General features: G+C 57.8%; 5 protein-coding genes across 5 annotated transcripts; 1 reads left to right on the top strand and 4 right to left on the bottom strand.

Moving 5' to 3' along the window:
• Positions 1-331: 331 nt before the first annotated feature.
• Positions 332-1,087, bottom strand: WHR41_07736 (mitochondrial 54S ribosomal protein mL54; the record flags this gene model as incomplete). The annotated part of the gene is made up of 2 exons (XM_069376340.1): positions 332-573; positions 649-1,087. The coding sequence occupies 2 exons, from the start codon at positions 1,085-1,087 to the stop codon at positions 332-334; spliced, it is 681 nt and encodes a 226-aa protein (XP_069226772.1).
• Positions 1,088-2,319: 1,232 nt separating this feature from the next.
• Positions 2,320-3,336, bottom strand: WHR41_07735 (uncharacterized protein; the record flags this gene model as incomplete). The annotated part of the gene is made up of 1 exon (XM_069376339.1): positions 2,320-3,336. The coding sequence occupies one exon, from the start codon at positions 3,334-3,336 to the stop codon at positions 2,320-2,322; it is 1,017 nt and encodes a 338-aa protein (XP_069226769.1).
• Positions 3,337-7,460: 4,124 nt separating this feature from the next.
• Positions 7,461-10,096, top strand: WHR41_07734 (uncharacterized protein; the record flags this gene model as incomplete). Its single annotated transcript, XM_069376338.1, has 2 exons — positions 7,461-7,830; positions 7,899-10,096. The coding sequence occupies 2 exons, from the start codon at positions 7,461-7,463 to the stop codon at positions 10,094-10,096; spliced, it is 2,568 nt and encodes an 855-aa protein (XP_069226770.1).
• A 466-nt stretch (positions 10,097-10,562) lies between these two features.
• Positions 10,563-12,542, bottom strand: WHR41_07733 (uncharacterized protein; the record flags this gene model as incomplete). Its single annotated transcript, XM_069376337.1, has 2 exons — positions 10,563-11,230; positions 11,369-12,542. The coding sequence occupies 2 exons, from the start codon at positions 12,540-12,542 to the stop codon at positions 10,563-10,565; spliced, it is 1,842 nt and encodes a 613-aa protein (XP_069226767.1).
• Positions 12,543-13,038: 496 nt separating this feature from the next.
• WHR41_07732 (uncharacterized protein) lies at positions 13,039-15,146 on the bottom strand. The gene is made up of 6 exons (XM_069376336.1): positions 14,836-15,146; positions 14,493-14,783; positions 14,291-14,440; positions 14,007-14,241; positions 13,641-13,953; positions 13,039-13,584 (listed from the first exon to the last, which is right to left on the bottom strand). The coding sequence occupies exons 1-6, from the start codon at positions 15,087-15,089 to the stop codon at positions 13,163-13,165; spliced, it is 1,665 nt and encodes a 554-aa protein (XP_069226768.1). The 5' UTR covers positions 15,090-15,146; the 3' UTR covers positions 13,039-13,162.
• Between the last annotated feature and the right edge of the window lie 279 nt (positions 15,147-15,425).

Raw genomic sequence — 15,425 nt, 5'->3', positions numbered from 1 at the left:
GATGGGAAGGTTGGTAGGTTGGTGGGATCGTGCGAGGAAATGTTTCTTAGTGGTGAGAAACGGGGTAAGAGAGACCGCTTTGGTTGTGAGAGTGATGATCCGACAACGATTTTGTGTTCAGAAAGTGTCTGCTCTAGACAGACGATTCCGTAAGATAGCAATGCAATGCGCTTCTAATGTGTACAACTCCTCGCTTCAAATCGGGCAGCGCGCCCATGTTGTTCCCATAATGATCTTACATTCCCCACTGCACATCCTTCCAAACCACCAAAATACACCCTCCTCTCAACACACCCCTCAGAAAGCCTCCTCAAAATCTCAAGAAACCAATCTAACCCATCGCCCTCAAAAAGTTATCCTCCTTAATCAGCTTCCTCCTCCTATCCCTCATCGCCTTCGTCAGCGCGCCCCTCGCCTCGCCCGCCTCCACAGACCCCTGCAGACTGCCGTCCCCGCCCGGCAGGTCCACGCTCTGCTCGTACACCGGCACCTTGGGCACCAGGCTCTCCGGGTTCTGCGCGGCGCGCTTGCGCAGGATCTTGGCCGCGCGCTGGCGCTGCTTCTTCGATTTGGCTAGAAAGAAAAAAGGAAAGCGTCAGCATTCCACTTCAGGAGAGCCCATTCGGGAGTGGTTTTGGGAATACGTACCGTACAGATCCCCCTCGTCCACCTCCAGCCCCTTCCCCGCTCCTCCCGCGCCCGCCGTCGTCTTGTCCAGCACGCGCCACAGCCACGCGGGATACTCCTCGTCCGCGAGCGCGATCGGGTCGTTCTGGCCCTTCATGAAATTCAGCCCCGTGAGGACCGTTCCCGCCGCCACGGACGACGGGATGTGTTTGGGGGCGCTGGCGGCGGGCGCGGCGGGTTTGGCGGCGGGCGTGAGCGGGCTGCTGAAGGGCTGCGCGACGCCGGGTTTGGAAGTCGCGGCGGGGGCGCCGGTGGCGGAGCGGGGCGTGGAGGTTGTTGTTGTTTCGGTTGTGACGGGTGTTGAGAGGGTGCGAGGGGTTGTGGTGAAGGTGCGGGTTGCGCTGGGGATGGTGGTGGGCGTGCGCCGCGAGAGGCGGGTGAGGCAGCGGTTGCAGATCATTGTTGTTTGGTGGGTGAGGGCGGTGGTAGATTTGGAGGTGCGGGTGCCCGTGGGCTTGCGGGTTGGTGGTTTGGACGGCTAGCGAGGGCGAGATGCGGCGATCGAAAGTCGCGAAGTCGCATTTCCCGAACGGGAAGGTTTGCGGAGGAGAGCTTCGGGGGTGGGCACGTGACGTCGCGGGTTCATTGGGAAGGACCTGTTTGCGCCTCGAATATGTGAATCTACAACGTATTATGCCAGAGAAACTGAGCTGGAGTCTGCCATAGTGAGCCGTATGCGTCATATGAGCGGTTGGAGCAGGAGCACGGGAGGCCTGTTGTCAAAAGGGCACGGGGAGAGTGAGAAAGACCGGATCACGTGAATAGCGGAGTTACCTCACAACGCAGTCCGCAGCTAGCGGCGGGTACAGCCGAGCCAATCAGCATCCTGGATGCAATAGTGCGTCCAACTCTCACCAACAGTGTACAGCAATCATTCATTCTACCTATCTACTCCGTTCGACCCTCCTGGACGCCAACCACTGCTCCAAAACCGCAGGGTATCCAACTTGCAATCTTCCAGAACCCTTGAGATGAAGGGAAATTCACCATCGCGAAGCACATCAGGATGAGACGGATCTCGAAAATCAAAAGCCAGGTTCAATAACAACAGCAGCAAAAGAACAATAAGTTTGTCTCCCAAACAATCGGTGGGGGGTATAAACGAGCGAGGATAAGATGTCAACCGATGGCCTGCGCTTGCACCGCCTGATATGTCTCCACTTCTCTCCTCGCGTCCGTGGATTGTTTTTTCTTCTCTCGCATAACCCCGCCAGCGCCGAGGAAAAGACAGGTATAATAACGATGAACAGAACTCAGAAAAAGGAGTAACAAAAAGCAAAACCAAAAAACCAAGGGGTATCACGGTCGTGTCCACCCCCCTTAAAAGTCCCTCCAGAATCGTAAAAGAGCCCTATCTCCGGATTTCGTACTCGGTCCGTGGCTGAAGATTTTTCGTGCAGTGTGTGCGTGGCATGTTGGGTTGGGATCTTCCTCCTATGTCTTGGAGAGGCAAAAGGATGCTGGTCACCTTTGCCAGTCCGTGGAGGCTCGAAGCCGTCTGTACAGCTGACGATTAATTTCCGATCGCCTTTACGGAAGAAAGAACAGAAGGTTCACGGCCAGACGTCGCAACGAAGCTCGTTTGCGCAAGAAGTGCGGATCGTGAGGTTTGCCAATGTGGCATCTTCAAATCTAATTCTCCTCATCGGCGTCCGGCTCGTCGTCCTCATCCTCACTTCTGCTCTTCTTGCTGTCTTCCCCGTCTTTACTCTTCTTTGATTTGCCATTCGTCACGCCGTTCTCAACCTTGGTGCTCATGTCTCCGGGCATGGCTCCGGCCTTACCCTCCATGGCGGCAACCTCGTCTGCGGTCAAGAATCTACCGCCAGGGCCACGAGGTCTGCGCATGGCGTGGTTGTGTCTCGACTCGTGCAGGTACGGCTTGCGACCTTTCGATGTCAAGCGCAAGGCCTCCTCCAGCTTCTGTCGAGCCATGCGACGTTTGAGAATGCGGTGGAATTGCTTTGCATTCACATACAAAGGCGATTCCTCCACGCTGCCGGCGGCGGGCACAACCTCGGGAGATTGTTGAGTTTGCTGCTGAGGTTGTTGCGCAGGCTGCTGGGGCTGCGTAGGTGGGCGAAGGGGCTGGTTCATGACATTCGGAGGCTGCTGCTGGGAAGGTACTGCAGGACTGGGTATCGTGTGAGACATGCGTCTCTGGGCTTGCTGTTGCATTTGCGGAGGCATGCTGTTACCCATTGCCTGCGCTGGTGGCATATTCATCTGATTTGCGATGCTTCCAGGAACTTGCATAGGATTTTGTTGGCGTGGCGACTGAGGACTTGATCTCTGCAGACCCGAACCGTCGGCCTTGACCTGAGGAGATGTCTGAGGCATTGAATTTTGCAGAGAAGTGTCCGGCATGGAGTATGCAGGATAGCCAGATGCGGCGGCAGTCGCCATTGCGGCGGCATGCGACGGATTGACATTTACACCATAGGGCTGTTGCATGCTGTAGGCGGCGGGGTTGGGGTAGGCCATCTGGCCCATCATCTGTGACTGAGCCATCTGAGCCGGCTGTTGGTGTTGCGCGTAGTGCTGGGGTTGTTGCTGGGTTTGCAACACAGGGCTCGCGTGGGTTTGCTGAGATTGATGTTGGGGGTGCGGGTATTGAGAGGGCTGTTGATATTGCGCATAGGCGTCCATGATGGCGATCCTCGGCGATGTGGGTCACGCGTTGGATGTGAAGAACGGCGATGTATAGCACGCGACGCGGCTAGGGTGAGTGCGCACGCGATGACGGGGTCGACGACACGCGACCGTGACTTGTCAGTCTTATGTCGCGGCCCAATATGAGGCGCAAGGTCGCAACCTGCGGGCCGGCACACGTCGCGTCGTGAGTTAAACTGATGTGGGTGAGGCGAATCAGAGACAGCGCAGAGGCCTGGCTGGCTTAGATAGGGCGGTTAGGCTGTGCGCGCGACGTTTGATTGACAGGTTGGCTACGCAAGGTCAAATAGGCCGCGAGGCGTGCCAGTCACAGCGTCGAGAAGGAAAACAAGCAGCGGGATCTAAGAAGGGGCGCGAGTCAGCTACACTGAACAGCGACGAGATGGCTGGTAATTGGGCGGAGGGAGGAGATGAGTAGACAGAGGTCGACGGCAGCTGCAGCGCCAACGCAACGCCGCCAATGGACACGAGACGGGACAGCGCATCAGCCGCAGCGCCCGTGACGCGCGGGCAGAGAGGCCAGCGCGGCAAGGCAGGGCGAAGGAAGTGAAGAGCAGCACGGGCGGCAGCGACTAGACGAGGCGTGCCGTTCGGTGGGCGGTGGATTGGCGCGCGGCGAGTGTGTCGAGGTGAAGCTGGGGCGATGCCGAGGTGGTGGGAGGCAGAGCGTCTGCAGGCTGCCGTTGTTGATAGCGTGGCGGGCGGGCAGCGCTGTTGGAGGCGCGCATCCAGCGATGCTGAAGAGCACAGCGCGGTGTTGCGAGGCGCGTGATTTGAGGCGCGCGTCGCCAACTTGGTGTCGCATGGCATCGCGGGCGAGTGATGATGAAAATGAGGCTTACCTTGCTGAGCGTGTCGCGCGCGTGCGGCGGTGGGCGTGTGGTGATGAGACGAGACGCGCTTGTGCGCCGGAGGAGGTTTTGCGCGATGATGGAGGTGGTTCTGCACGTGGGGTTAGCACGCGACTGTGGTTACTTTTGCGCTGCTACTGAGGTGTGCGCGATAGCGACCCGGCCCTGCTGGCGGCGGTGTGGCGGCGGCGACTGCGCAGCGTCACAGGCATGGGCGAGGGCATGCTGGCCGGCGGCGGCGCGAGTCGCGATCTGCCTTCCGGTCTCTCGCGCGGCGGCGCTGGTATGGCGCCGGGCGCGCATCGCATCGCAGCGCGTCCCGGCGAGGAGGAGGCGACGACGGCAGGATGGCAGGGCCGCAGGGCGCGAGGGTCACGTTACGGGCGGTGGTGCGGTGCGGTGGTGACGGCGTACCTAGCTGGGCTCGACCTTTCGCCTGAGACAGCGACGCGCTGGGCTGGTCGCTGCGATTGGCCTGCGATGGGTGTGGGCGAGGGTGGGATTACTGGCGGAAGAGAGCGGCGCACTGGCGGCGGTGGTCCAATAATGGCGGGAGGCACAAGGACGGGGGCGATGGCGGTAGGCTGTGCCGCTACATATGGGTCTAGCAAGCCCCACCCACCGCGGCTGCTGCCTTATTGCCTGATTAGCCGTCGCGGCTTGGCGTGCGCCTGAGGTCCCCGGAAACACCAAGGGCACCAGCTCCCTGCGATGCCTCAGCTGCGAGCGCGGGCGGACTCTCTAATGATGAGAAGCGCGGCAGCTCGACCCAGGTACAGTCAGTGCCCTAAGGCAGGTGTTGTGTCGACGCGCGGGCGGGCCGAAGAGACGATAAACGAGAGACGAGAAGCGCGCGATAACACGCGCGGGCTGGGCAGGTCGGTACAGTACTGTGATGTAGCTCGGCAGCTCGGTGCTGTAGGGTTCGTATGTAGGTATGGCCGTCGTGGGTGCTGCTGCGCGTACCGTCTGCTCTCACAGTCCACGCAGCTGCCTTGCTTGTCGGCGCCTCCGTAAGCAGCGCAGCTCGCAGGCCACTCGTACATATACCACGCGACGCCCGCCTCGCCCTCCCATGTTCATGCCTCAGTCCTTCGTCCCGTCGTCGATGTAACCCTTCCCTTTGCGCTGCCCTGCCGCGCATCGTTCACCGCTGCTCTTCTCCACATCCAGTAGTCCTCCGGCGCCTCGTCCCGGCCCAGACGGAACAAAGCACGTGCCCCCAGCGCCACGTGATTCGACATCACTGCGAACGCGCCTCCCATTCGTCTGCTGCACGAGATTGCATCTTCACTCCTCCTGTCCCACGAACTCCCACTCCTCGCCCAGACCAGCCGTGTCACATCCTTCACGTCCACGTCCACATCCACGGCAAGCAGCTGTCTCCTCCCGCGAAACAAGTCCGGCCTGTCCCACGTCAGACGGCGCGGGAATCGTCGCGTCGCATCGCATCCCTACCGGCACCCGCTGCACCTCCGCCCTGTCTTGTCGCACACGAGCCCTCGCTCTCGCCGGCCAGCATCTCCCGACAAGCCACTTCCGTAGCTCCTGTGCCACCGCGTCCGCAGCCGGCACGTCTCGCGACGTGCTCGCCATGTGCCCTGACGCCAGCGCGTGGAAGCCATTGCATCGCTGGTGCCACCGTGCCTGCGCTCGTCTGTAGCCCACCTCGCTCTTCTGCTACGGCTTTTGCGCCAGATAGAGAGTGCTGTGGCGTGTCTCACGGAGGCTCCGTGATCGTCTCCTCGCGGTTTCACGCTTCAGATCGTCATCATTTGCGCGGTGTGCGGTTCACTGCCCGTTTCTGCCCGTTTCTGCCCGCGGAGCCGACTCGAGGCGTAGCTGACGTCGTGTGGGCCGGCACTGTGGTTCATCAATGCTGTGAGATCTACACGTGGTTCGGCAGCTGCGGTGAGATCGATCTTTTACCAGACGGCATTCGTTCGCTCGGCACATGGCTGTGCGCTCTTTGTTTTCGTTGCCATGCGACGTAATGTAACGCTGCACAATGGCGTGATGGGTGCAGACAATCGTTCCTCGACTTGCCTAATGACGAGTCAACGTTCCATTTGTTCGGGTGGCCACATCGTTCCCATGTTGCGGCGCTATACCGCGCTCCATGGCGTAGTATCAGCTATTGAGAACCATCTACAGTAGGTAAACTGACTGCAATTTACTTTGCTCTCAGGCGGTCAGATCCGAAACCGAATTCAATGATAGTGCAAGTGCTTCTTGCCGCCAACAAGATATGTAACCTTGAAGAGGCAAATATTGATTTACTCAAGAAGACAGCATCTGCAATGGATAAGCATAGGTTTTGGATGTTGGCAAGAACAACAAAGTGGAGCTACAAATGGCTCGATTTCTAAAAAGACACACGCAGTCGCCTATCCACCGACTTAAGAAAAAGATTGCTCTATCACGTCTTCGCGAACGAGGCCCAAGAGATGCGAAAAAAATGAGGATGGAGCGCGGCTTGAAAAAAGAGTGACTGCATTACGATCACGCCAAGAATGTCCTTCCGTGAAAGAGCCCGTCGCCGGAGACACCGAGGCAGTCAGCCTTCAGACTTCTATACCAGTTGATGCTCATCGTTGTCGAGGGCCCTCACGTGGAGGCCATCGCCATCGACGAGGACGAGGACGAGGTTGAGTTCGGCGAGGCTCTCAGCAATGCGGTATCGCCTTGTATGTTATGTTGATAGGAGAAGAGTGCGCCATGCTCTTCAATCGGTCTGGAAGACTTCGACGAAGTTCTCAGGGTAAAGATATAGTTTCCTATATTGATAGGAGAAGGCAGCACGCTACATTGCGGGATGGTTTCGGAGAAGTGAGTAAGTCGTTTTCTTATTTCCTCTCTCAAGGGACATCACTATTCAGTACCGATCTAAGAAGACATTACTCTCTACACCCAAACTATTCTTGGGAAGCGTGAGACCTGAGACAGACTTTGACGCGTCGTTCGTCGACTTCTCCAAGCTTTTCTCTCCCGGCGACCCGACTATCCAATATCGATAGTCGATGGCAGTACGCTACATGATCCATTTTCCCTCGAGAGGTAAGGAACCACAGGAGTCTTTATTTACCCACGACCACAGTACAACACTGTGGCCATGGAAACAGCGCGCTTCCAGCCCGCGACGCTGCGTAGCTTTCGGACGCGAGTCGCACGCTCACGTTGTTGACTACACCCTTCTCACTCAGCTTGTTGGCATTGCAGTTCTCACCACCACGCACCACCCTCGCAACAATGCCGACCCTAAACAACTTGGACTGCACAATCCTCCTCCCACCCACCTCGACACCGCTCCCCGAATACCGCCGCCGCTACCTCGACTCAAGCGTCTCGGCCTACATCCCAGTTCCCGTCCCGGCGCTCCCCGCCGCGCAGCCTTTCGCCATCCGGCTCCGAGCTGACAATTGGGTCGCTCCGGGACTCGCAGCCTTCGTCTTCATTGATGGTATCTACCATGCCAACAGGAGCAAGAGAGCACCGCTCTTGGGCTCCGAGGGCGGTAGTGCAGTGGAGATTCTGCTGAGGCAGAAGGAGGAGAAGGTGGCTGGGGCAGAGCAGGGGATGTTTGTGGGGAGGGAGTGGAGGTTTGGAGGACTTGATGTTGGTATGTCTACTCGTCAATTCCCTCATGCTTTCTGTCGATCAACAACGCGTACTAACTGATGCTCACAGATCAAGCCGACAAATCAGAAAACTCCAGCAAGAACAAGCATCCGAACGTCGGCAGGATCGAGGTCGTCGTCCTGCGCTGCGATTACGAAGACGAACAGCCTACGCCTCGCGAGAAGCCTCGTACGACCTCTGTCGCCAAGGAACTCCCGACCAGAAACAAGCCGCCGACGGTCCGCGAGTCTTTGGGCGGGTTGATGGGCATCTTTGACGGAGCGAGCGACCTCTCTCTCGACGGTGCTGACGACCGCCAATTTTCTCTTGACGGCCAGGCCTACGACCACCCAGGCGTGATCGTCAACCAGTACGGCCAGCCGTACGATACTCATGCGCCTTACTACCAGACGCCGGCTGGGCGCCAGCAAGGCTCCAAATACTACGACAACACGCGCCCGGTCGCTGCCGGTGGCAAATACCAACAAGCCCCAGTCTACACCACCAATCCCGTAGCCTACGCCCCCGCCCAGCCGCAGATATACCAAGGCTCCCCAGCCGCTCCTGCTCAAGGCCTCTTCGAGCGGGTTTACACATCCGAACTTCCCCAGGGCCAGCAGTACACCGCCCAGCCGCCAGCACCCGCCGCTCAAAGCCCGCAATACGTCTACGCCGTCCCCCAGTACCAGCTCCCAGCATCCCAGCCCTACCGGCCACGCAAGATCCCCATCGAAACCCAACGCCAGGCAATCTGGACCCTTGGCCCGCTCATCGGCCGCCACTTCGGCGTGCACCACCGCTTCCTCGCCGCCGCTGCGCCGTACATCTTCGTTCTGCGAGACAATAACGTCGGCCGCCTGAGTGATCTCGGCCGCGAGAAGGTCATGCAGGAATTGAGGTCTTTCAGAGACGCAGGCAGGTTTCCGGACGGCACCGCGCTGCATATGCTCGAGGATCCGCTGGAGAGGGAGAGGGAGCGGGAGGAGAAGCTGAAGAGGGAGATATTGGCGCTGGTGAGGGCTGAGAAGGGCGAGAGGGGGCTGGATGAGTTTGGGTTTGAGAGGGACTCGTTCACGAGGAGTGATAAGAGCGGGCGTGGCGACAAGAAGAGCGATGCCGGTTCGAAGAGGACGGTTGAACACTTCGCCGCGGATGGTAAGAAGGGTTCGACCTCGAACAAGGCGCAGTCGAGCGATCCGTGGGGAAATAATAACAAGGGCGGCAACGATGACAGTGGAAACGATGCCTCTCCATGGGGAGACCAGAACAACGACAATGATAACACCAGCCAGCAGGACGGCGGCTGGGCGAACAACAACGACAACGACCAGAACAACGCCGCGGATAACACCAATTGGGGCCAGCCCGCAGACACCGCCTGGGACCAAGCCAACAACAACCAGCAGGCCAGCAACTGGGGCAACGCCTCCGCCGCCAAATCCAAGTCCAGATCCAAGTCCGCATCCAAACCCAGCACCACATCCTCCAACACCAGCAAACCCTCCACCCGCCACCCCGCCCCCTCCCACCACAGCAAGACCTCTTCAACCCAAACCAGCAACCCCCACGCCCACATCCAGCCCTACTTCGCCACCTGGCGCGACCCGCAACCCCTCCCCCACCGCCCCTCCACGGCCCTCAACCCCCCTCTCCCCCCCTCCGCCCGCAACCCCTACACGCACCCCAATGCCGGCGCCGACTACGTGCACCGCACCTACACGCCCAAGTACCTGGACGAGATGGACAAGCCGTTCGCGGTGTTCGTGTTCAAGTACCGCAGCGTGGGCAAGCTGGGGGAGATTTTGGGCCGGGATGTGGGAGGGGATGTGGAGGGGGTTAGAAGGGAGGTGAGCAGGGGGGTATTGATGGGGTTGTCGAGGGAGAGGTTGGTTGAGGAAGTGTTGAGGGATGCGGAGAGGAGAGGCAAGAAGGGGGAGGAGAAGAAAGAGGCGCAGGGTGGGGAGGAAAAGAGGAAGAAGGAGAAGAAGGAGAAGAAAAATGATGCGGGTGGTGATGGCTGGGCGAAGCAGAGCAGTGGAGGAAGGTCGAAGGGTAGCGCTGCTGGTGGTGGATGGGATGCTGAGCCGGATGCTGCGAAGAACGTTCAGTGGGACAATAATAACAAGCAGGTGAAGAACGACGGCTGGGGTAACAGCCAGAACGCGAAGCCCAGTGGCGGTTGGGCGCAGACGGGCGGAGGGAAGACAGGCGGGGCGCATCACGAGGCAGGGTATCTCCCTTCCTCAAATATCTTGCTCATGGGCTAGCTAACCGTGGCGTGAGCAGGAAAACTTATGGTGAGCTCGAATTCGCAGCTGATCACTCCGACATTCCCAGCGACGCGCGCGCCTTCCTTCAGAACGACATGTCCAGTGTTAGCGGCAGCGCATGATCGAAAACCTTTTTAGGACGCCATGAGAGCTCCCAAAGATCTGCTATTTGTTTGAGCAGACTTGCGAACGAGCTCGAAAGTACTGTATGTTGGTAGCTCGAGCGAAGGCGCGAGAGAAATTGAGCTGCAGCGATTGATGTGATCAGAGATTCACAAGCGGCAGGAAAGTGAGGCTGAGACTGCATTGGAGGATCATTCCACGGACGGAGTCGTCCACACTTTCCTAGCTTCGCGCTGTGACACTACCGGGTTTCAAAGTGTATAGTCTATATCAAGCCCAGAAGTTCAATGGTAATATGACGATCCCGGAGCAAAACCCACACAAAGAGACCACCTCCCAGCTAACTCCCCCTCGCCTTACCCAAACTCCCCATCGGACTGACCATGAAACTGCGATCCAACGGCGACCCGCTCAAATCCGGACTCACCTCTCCCTCCTTCCCACTCCCACTACCAGCCCTCCTCACGCCCGGCGGTGCCTTCTCGCCTCCGACCGCCTCATTCCCACCCGCATTACCTGCACCACCCCTTTGAGCCTCCAACGCCATGAACCTCAGCCTCTGCTGCCTCCTCCGCGCCTCCTCCAGCATCTCGTCCGGGTTCTCGGCCGGTGGTGCTGGTGGGTTCTCAGCGTACAAGACGCTGCCCCAGCGTTTGGTCCTCGGAGGCGGCGAAGAAGTGTCTTCGAGCTCGGAGATGTGCTCTCTGAAGCGCGGAGAGCGGGACGTGCTGCGTGGCGCGATGGGAGTGCTGTCAAGGAGAGGAACGGGATCGGAGGCTGGCGGGGAGAGCGTGTGGTGCTGGGTTGGTTGGTAGGTTGTTGCCGGCAGGTACTGGAGGGGTGTGGACGGGTGTTTCGTGTCGAATGAGTCAGGTTGGAAAGGTGGTGATGAGGTTGGGTAGGGCGGAATAGGGTCGCGGGAATAGCCTCCGTCGCCTCCTGGACTGGTAGTTTTGGGCTGAGGAGCGTAGTCTTTGGCGACGCTTCCAGTGATTCCACGAGAATAACCTGCACCACAGAATCTTCGTCAGAGCCAGCTTGCTTCGCCGGGAGGGCGGTAGACCGATCGCTGCCGGGCGTGCTGCTGCATTTGCGGCTGCTGCGACGGCTGCGACGGAGCGATGAAGTACTGAGGGGAATACGCACCTCCATACGGCGCAAAGACGTCGTGGCTCGTGCTGCCGTTGCGGTTGTGGAGAGGCAGCGTGTGGGTATCATCGTTGTTGCGGCCAGGTTCGACGGCTCCTCCAAAGATATGGGTCAGGGTGGCGCGTTTGTTCTCGATTTCTTTCTTTCGACGCTTTACGATAAATGCGATCAGAAAGAGGACCAAGCCAATGATCGCGATGCCGCCAACCACACCGCCGGCTATGGCGCCTTTGTTCGGTTGCATTGACGAAGTTGGTCCTGAAGTCGGTGTAGGCCGCGGAGCAGAGGCTGACGGATCTATCTTTGCGGTAGAGATGTAGTTGCTCCCTCCTTTCGCGACGTATGTATCTTTTGGCATGGTCGCCTTGAGGTAGCAGACGCCATCGTCCAGACCGACGTACGTGAACCCGGCGCAATCGCTCGAGTCGGAGCAGCTTGAGAAACATTGGCCGTAACCGCCGATTGACACTTGGACGCTGTTGTAAGAGGGTGCGGAGTTGTCGTTGTTGCATCGAACGACATATGCAATGTTGTTATTGTCGACATATGTTGTGCCGTTGCCTCTCGGGCAGGAAGGCGCTAAAGCAACATCTTCCGTCGCCCGAATGGCTGTGCCGTTCGCAGGGATATTTGAGGGCGCGCCTGAGGCCGAGGTCACAATGAACTTGACTGGTCGAGTCTCACTCTTTGTAGATCCTTCAGTGGTAGGAGAGTCACTGGCAGCAGTCATTGGTCGTTCGCTCGTCGACTGAGCTATCGCCGATGAGGTTTCGGAGCTTGAATCATTGGTCGGGCTCACAGTCCCCGATTGCTCGTTCGAACCCTCAGTAGAAGCCGAGCTTGAGGCCCCAGATGATGATCCTGGCTCCGATTGACCACCTTCAGGACAAGTGACTTTCGGGTCGCAAGCGTTCTGAGAGCAGCAGCCCCTGAAACCAGTCGACTGACAAACGTAGTAGTTCTGGCCCTTCGGACAGTCGCCGATAATCATCTCTTTCCTATACTTCTGTGACCTTGTGCTGCCTCTTATCGGAATACCAGTTGATCGACTGAAACGCCTTGCCGTTTTGCTGAGCTCGCTGCTGTCGATCACGTGTATCATCGAAGCCACGTCGGGAAGGGGCGACGCCACCGTCGATGCGGGTTTGGATGAAATCCTAACCAAAGGCATGGTGGGCCACTGTCTTGGGCGTGATTGTCGCTCAAGAGAATCGATGAGGGCCAAGGGGACAAAGTGGTGCGCAGAGTTGTGGCAGCCATGTCGGAGGTCGCTCTTCTTCGCCGCCGCATACGGTAAGGAACAATGGACAAAGGACGCAGCCCGCTTTCTGAAAGCGACTGAGGCGAGGTATGTGTCCCACCTCAGATCTCGGGCGTCAGCGGCCATTTGCTCTCGGTCTGGCTCTAGTGATCGTGCAGTCAATGCAGTGCGTACCGTTAAAACCAAAGCCCGGAAAACTACCAGCCTGTCACGAGAAACTATCCAGATCTCACATTTGGGGGAATGAGATGATGACGATGCAAGCTTGGAATTGCCGTGGAATGCATGGCGCTTCGCCTCCGGCATGCATTTTGTTCGAAACCGGAAGGCGAGCAGCATTCTGTGCCACATGGCGCCACGCTGAGACCGCCATTGTTCTAGGCAGATTGAGCAACTTGTTCGCTAATGATCAGAGAGGCGACTGTGTTGACAGCTCCTGCAACCGTAAGGTTGCGGGCGAGCTGGCGGTAAATGCAACGTCTATCTATGTAACTTTTGGATCCTGAATCATTAACTCGTGGTTGGAGCGCTCAAGCCCATTTGCCCAGGACGCTCATCACAACCAAGCCACTCACCAAGCTCAAGAAGCAAACCGCCACCTTGAATGGTCCGGCATGAGTCAGCGGTCCGTGGAACCATTCGACAAACCACATCTCAGCCACACCGACCCAGAGTAAGATACCAGCGCTGAAGGCGTTGAGCGTGCCAATTGCGACGAGAGTCGAAGGATCGTTGCCGTTGAAGCTCGAGAGAACGCCGATTCCGATTGCCATGCCGATTGGGGTCGTGATGGCGAAAGCTGCTCCAAGTATCAATTTGCGCACGAGTCCGCAAGGGATCATGGCAATTCTGGCTCCCAAAGCGAAGCCTTCAAAGACCTGGTGGAATAGGATGACGATGAACAGCGTGATGAAGCCAGAGTCGGCAGCGACGACCAAGGTCAGACCAATGACTGCAAATCATGTTAGCGCTGCTGGTCGCTCACGAGGTCCCATATGTGCAACTTACGGATAGAGTGGAAAATGATTCCAGCCTCCATGACGGCAGTGTTCAGCGTAAGCGAAGCTGGCGAATACTTTTGCTCACCGGAGCTGGCCTCTGAGATGTTGGCGTCCGAACCATCCTTGTTGCCGTTTGATTCGACAGCATTCGCGTTTGGCCTTTCGAACATGTGGCGTTTCCGGTCAACCCATCTGTGAGCAATGTACTCAATGAGGAAAGTCAAGAACAATCCAGCCATCAGGATAGCACCAGTAGTTGCCTCATATTCGACGCCTTCGAGGCAGTCATTGTTGAAAAACAGCTGTGCATGGGTGAAAAGCTATCTCATGTTAGCATGGATATTCGATATCTGCTATGTCCACGACAACTTACATGTACAATAGCGGTCGAAATGATAACACCAGTACCAAATTGGCGCATAGCAACAATGAGCGTACTGTCCATGCTGACAGACGTAAATCGCTGTGTGAAGATGGGTATGTACACGCCAATGGCACTGGTGACCAGAATCACGAAAAGGAGGCCGATGCGAATAGGGACATCGTAGTCGTGGTCAGGTGCTGAGCAGCCCATTTCGACAGTTCGGCCATTTTCATCAACACAGTGCCTAGCAATTAGTCAGCCTTCGTTCTTGGAATTGTCAGCAGAAGACTTACTCAACACCAGCGTGGAAATGACAATCCACTGCCTCGCCGGTGGATGAGCCAGCAGCTGATGATGATGATGATGATGATTCAGAGGATCCACTGCTCGATTCGGCGCCAGCTCTTGACAAGCTGGCCTCGGTGTCGCCTTCGGTACAGTGTCTGTATCGGTCAGTCTGTGGGTCTATTGGGGCGATTCTTCAAAAGGACGTACAGCTCGTCTGCACCGTGCGCATGGCAGCCGGTATAGCTTTCCGGAGGGTTGGCAGTGTCGTAGTCAGTCGTTACCTGCCATTCTTCGCCATCGGCCATGCAATAGAGGCCATCAGCGTGGGCATGGCAAGAGGTCACTTCGGTGATCTCTTCAGACGAGGTGCTTCCCTCGGCTGCCGTGGCGTCTGAGGCATGGGCGTGATCTTCCGACCCAGCCTCCTCGGTGCTCGTGGACTCCGCGCCCTCCAGCGCCAAGCTCACGTCGTAGGTCTGGTCGGCATCGACACAGTGGCTGCATGACCGTTAGCCGACTTTCGCTTGCAAGTGGAGAGTCAAGAACTCACATCTCTGTGTCTGAATGGGAGTGGCATCCGGTGAAACTGTCTGGCGCATCTGCAGGGGTCACGTCGCTGGTGACCTCCCACTCCGCGCCATCGTGGATGCAGAACAGAACATCGCCGTGAGCGTGGCAACTGCCCACTTCGAAGAACTCCTGGCGTTTCTGCGCAGTAGAGTCTGCATTCTCACGTTCAGCTGTCGAAAGAGAGGCCGCGCAGGCGGCGAAGGCCGCAAGACTCAGCAGGCGCAGAGAAGGCATCGTCACTGGATCTTGAAGCTCGTGAAGAAACGTGAAGTCGGCACAAGAAGACCAGGAAGAGAAGTTGGTATCCGACTGCAAGTGGCCAAGTCCCGACTGGCTTGGGACGCCTCTCGCGCGGTTATACGCTTACCCTCTTCATCAAGGTCCGCTCCCGTGGACAGCCTTCTTCAGGCCTTCGGCCATACCAAGACCTTGGCTGAGGCTTGCTTCTGCGAAGATCCTGTTCATGCGCCATTACTTTCAATTTAGGGATAGTTTATTTACTTACGGGGGGGGTTAGGTGTAGAAATATTACGCTTACCATAATACTTACCCCTACGGTTTTAATAAAAA

Source organism: Cladosporium halotolerans (genome assembly GCF_011745625.1).
Source record: "Cladosporium halotolerans strain TM138-S3 chromosome Unknown Sca33, whole genome shotgun sequence".
Taxonomy (NCBI): Eukaryota; Fungi; Ascomycota; class Dothideomycetes; order Cladosporiales; family Cladosporiaceae; genus Cladosporium; species Cladosporium halotolerans.
Note: the sequence above shows the minus strand (reverse complement) of the source record. Positions and strands in the feature narration are given on the sequence as shown.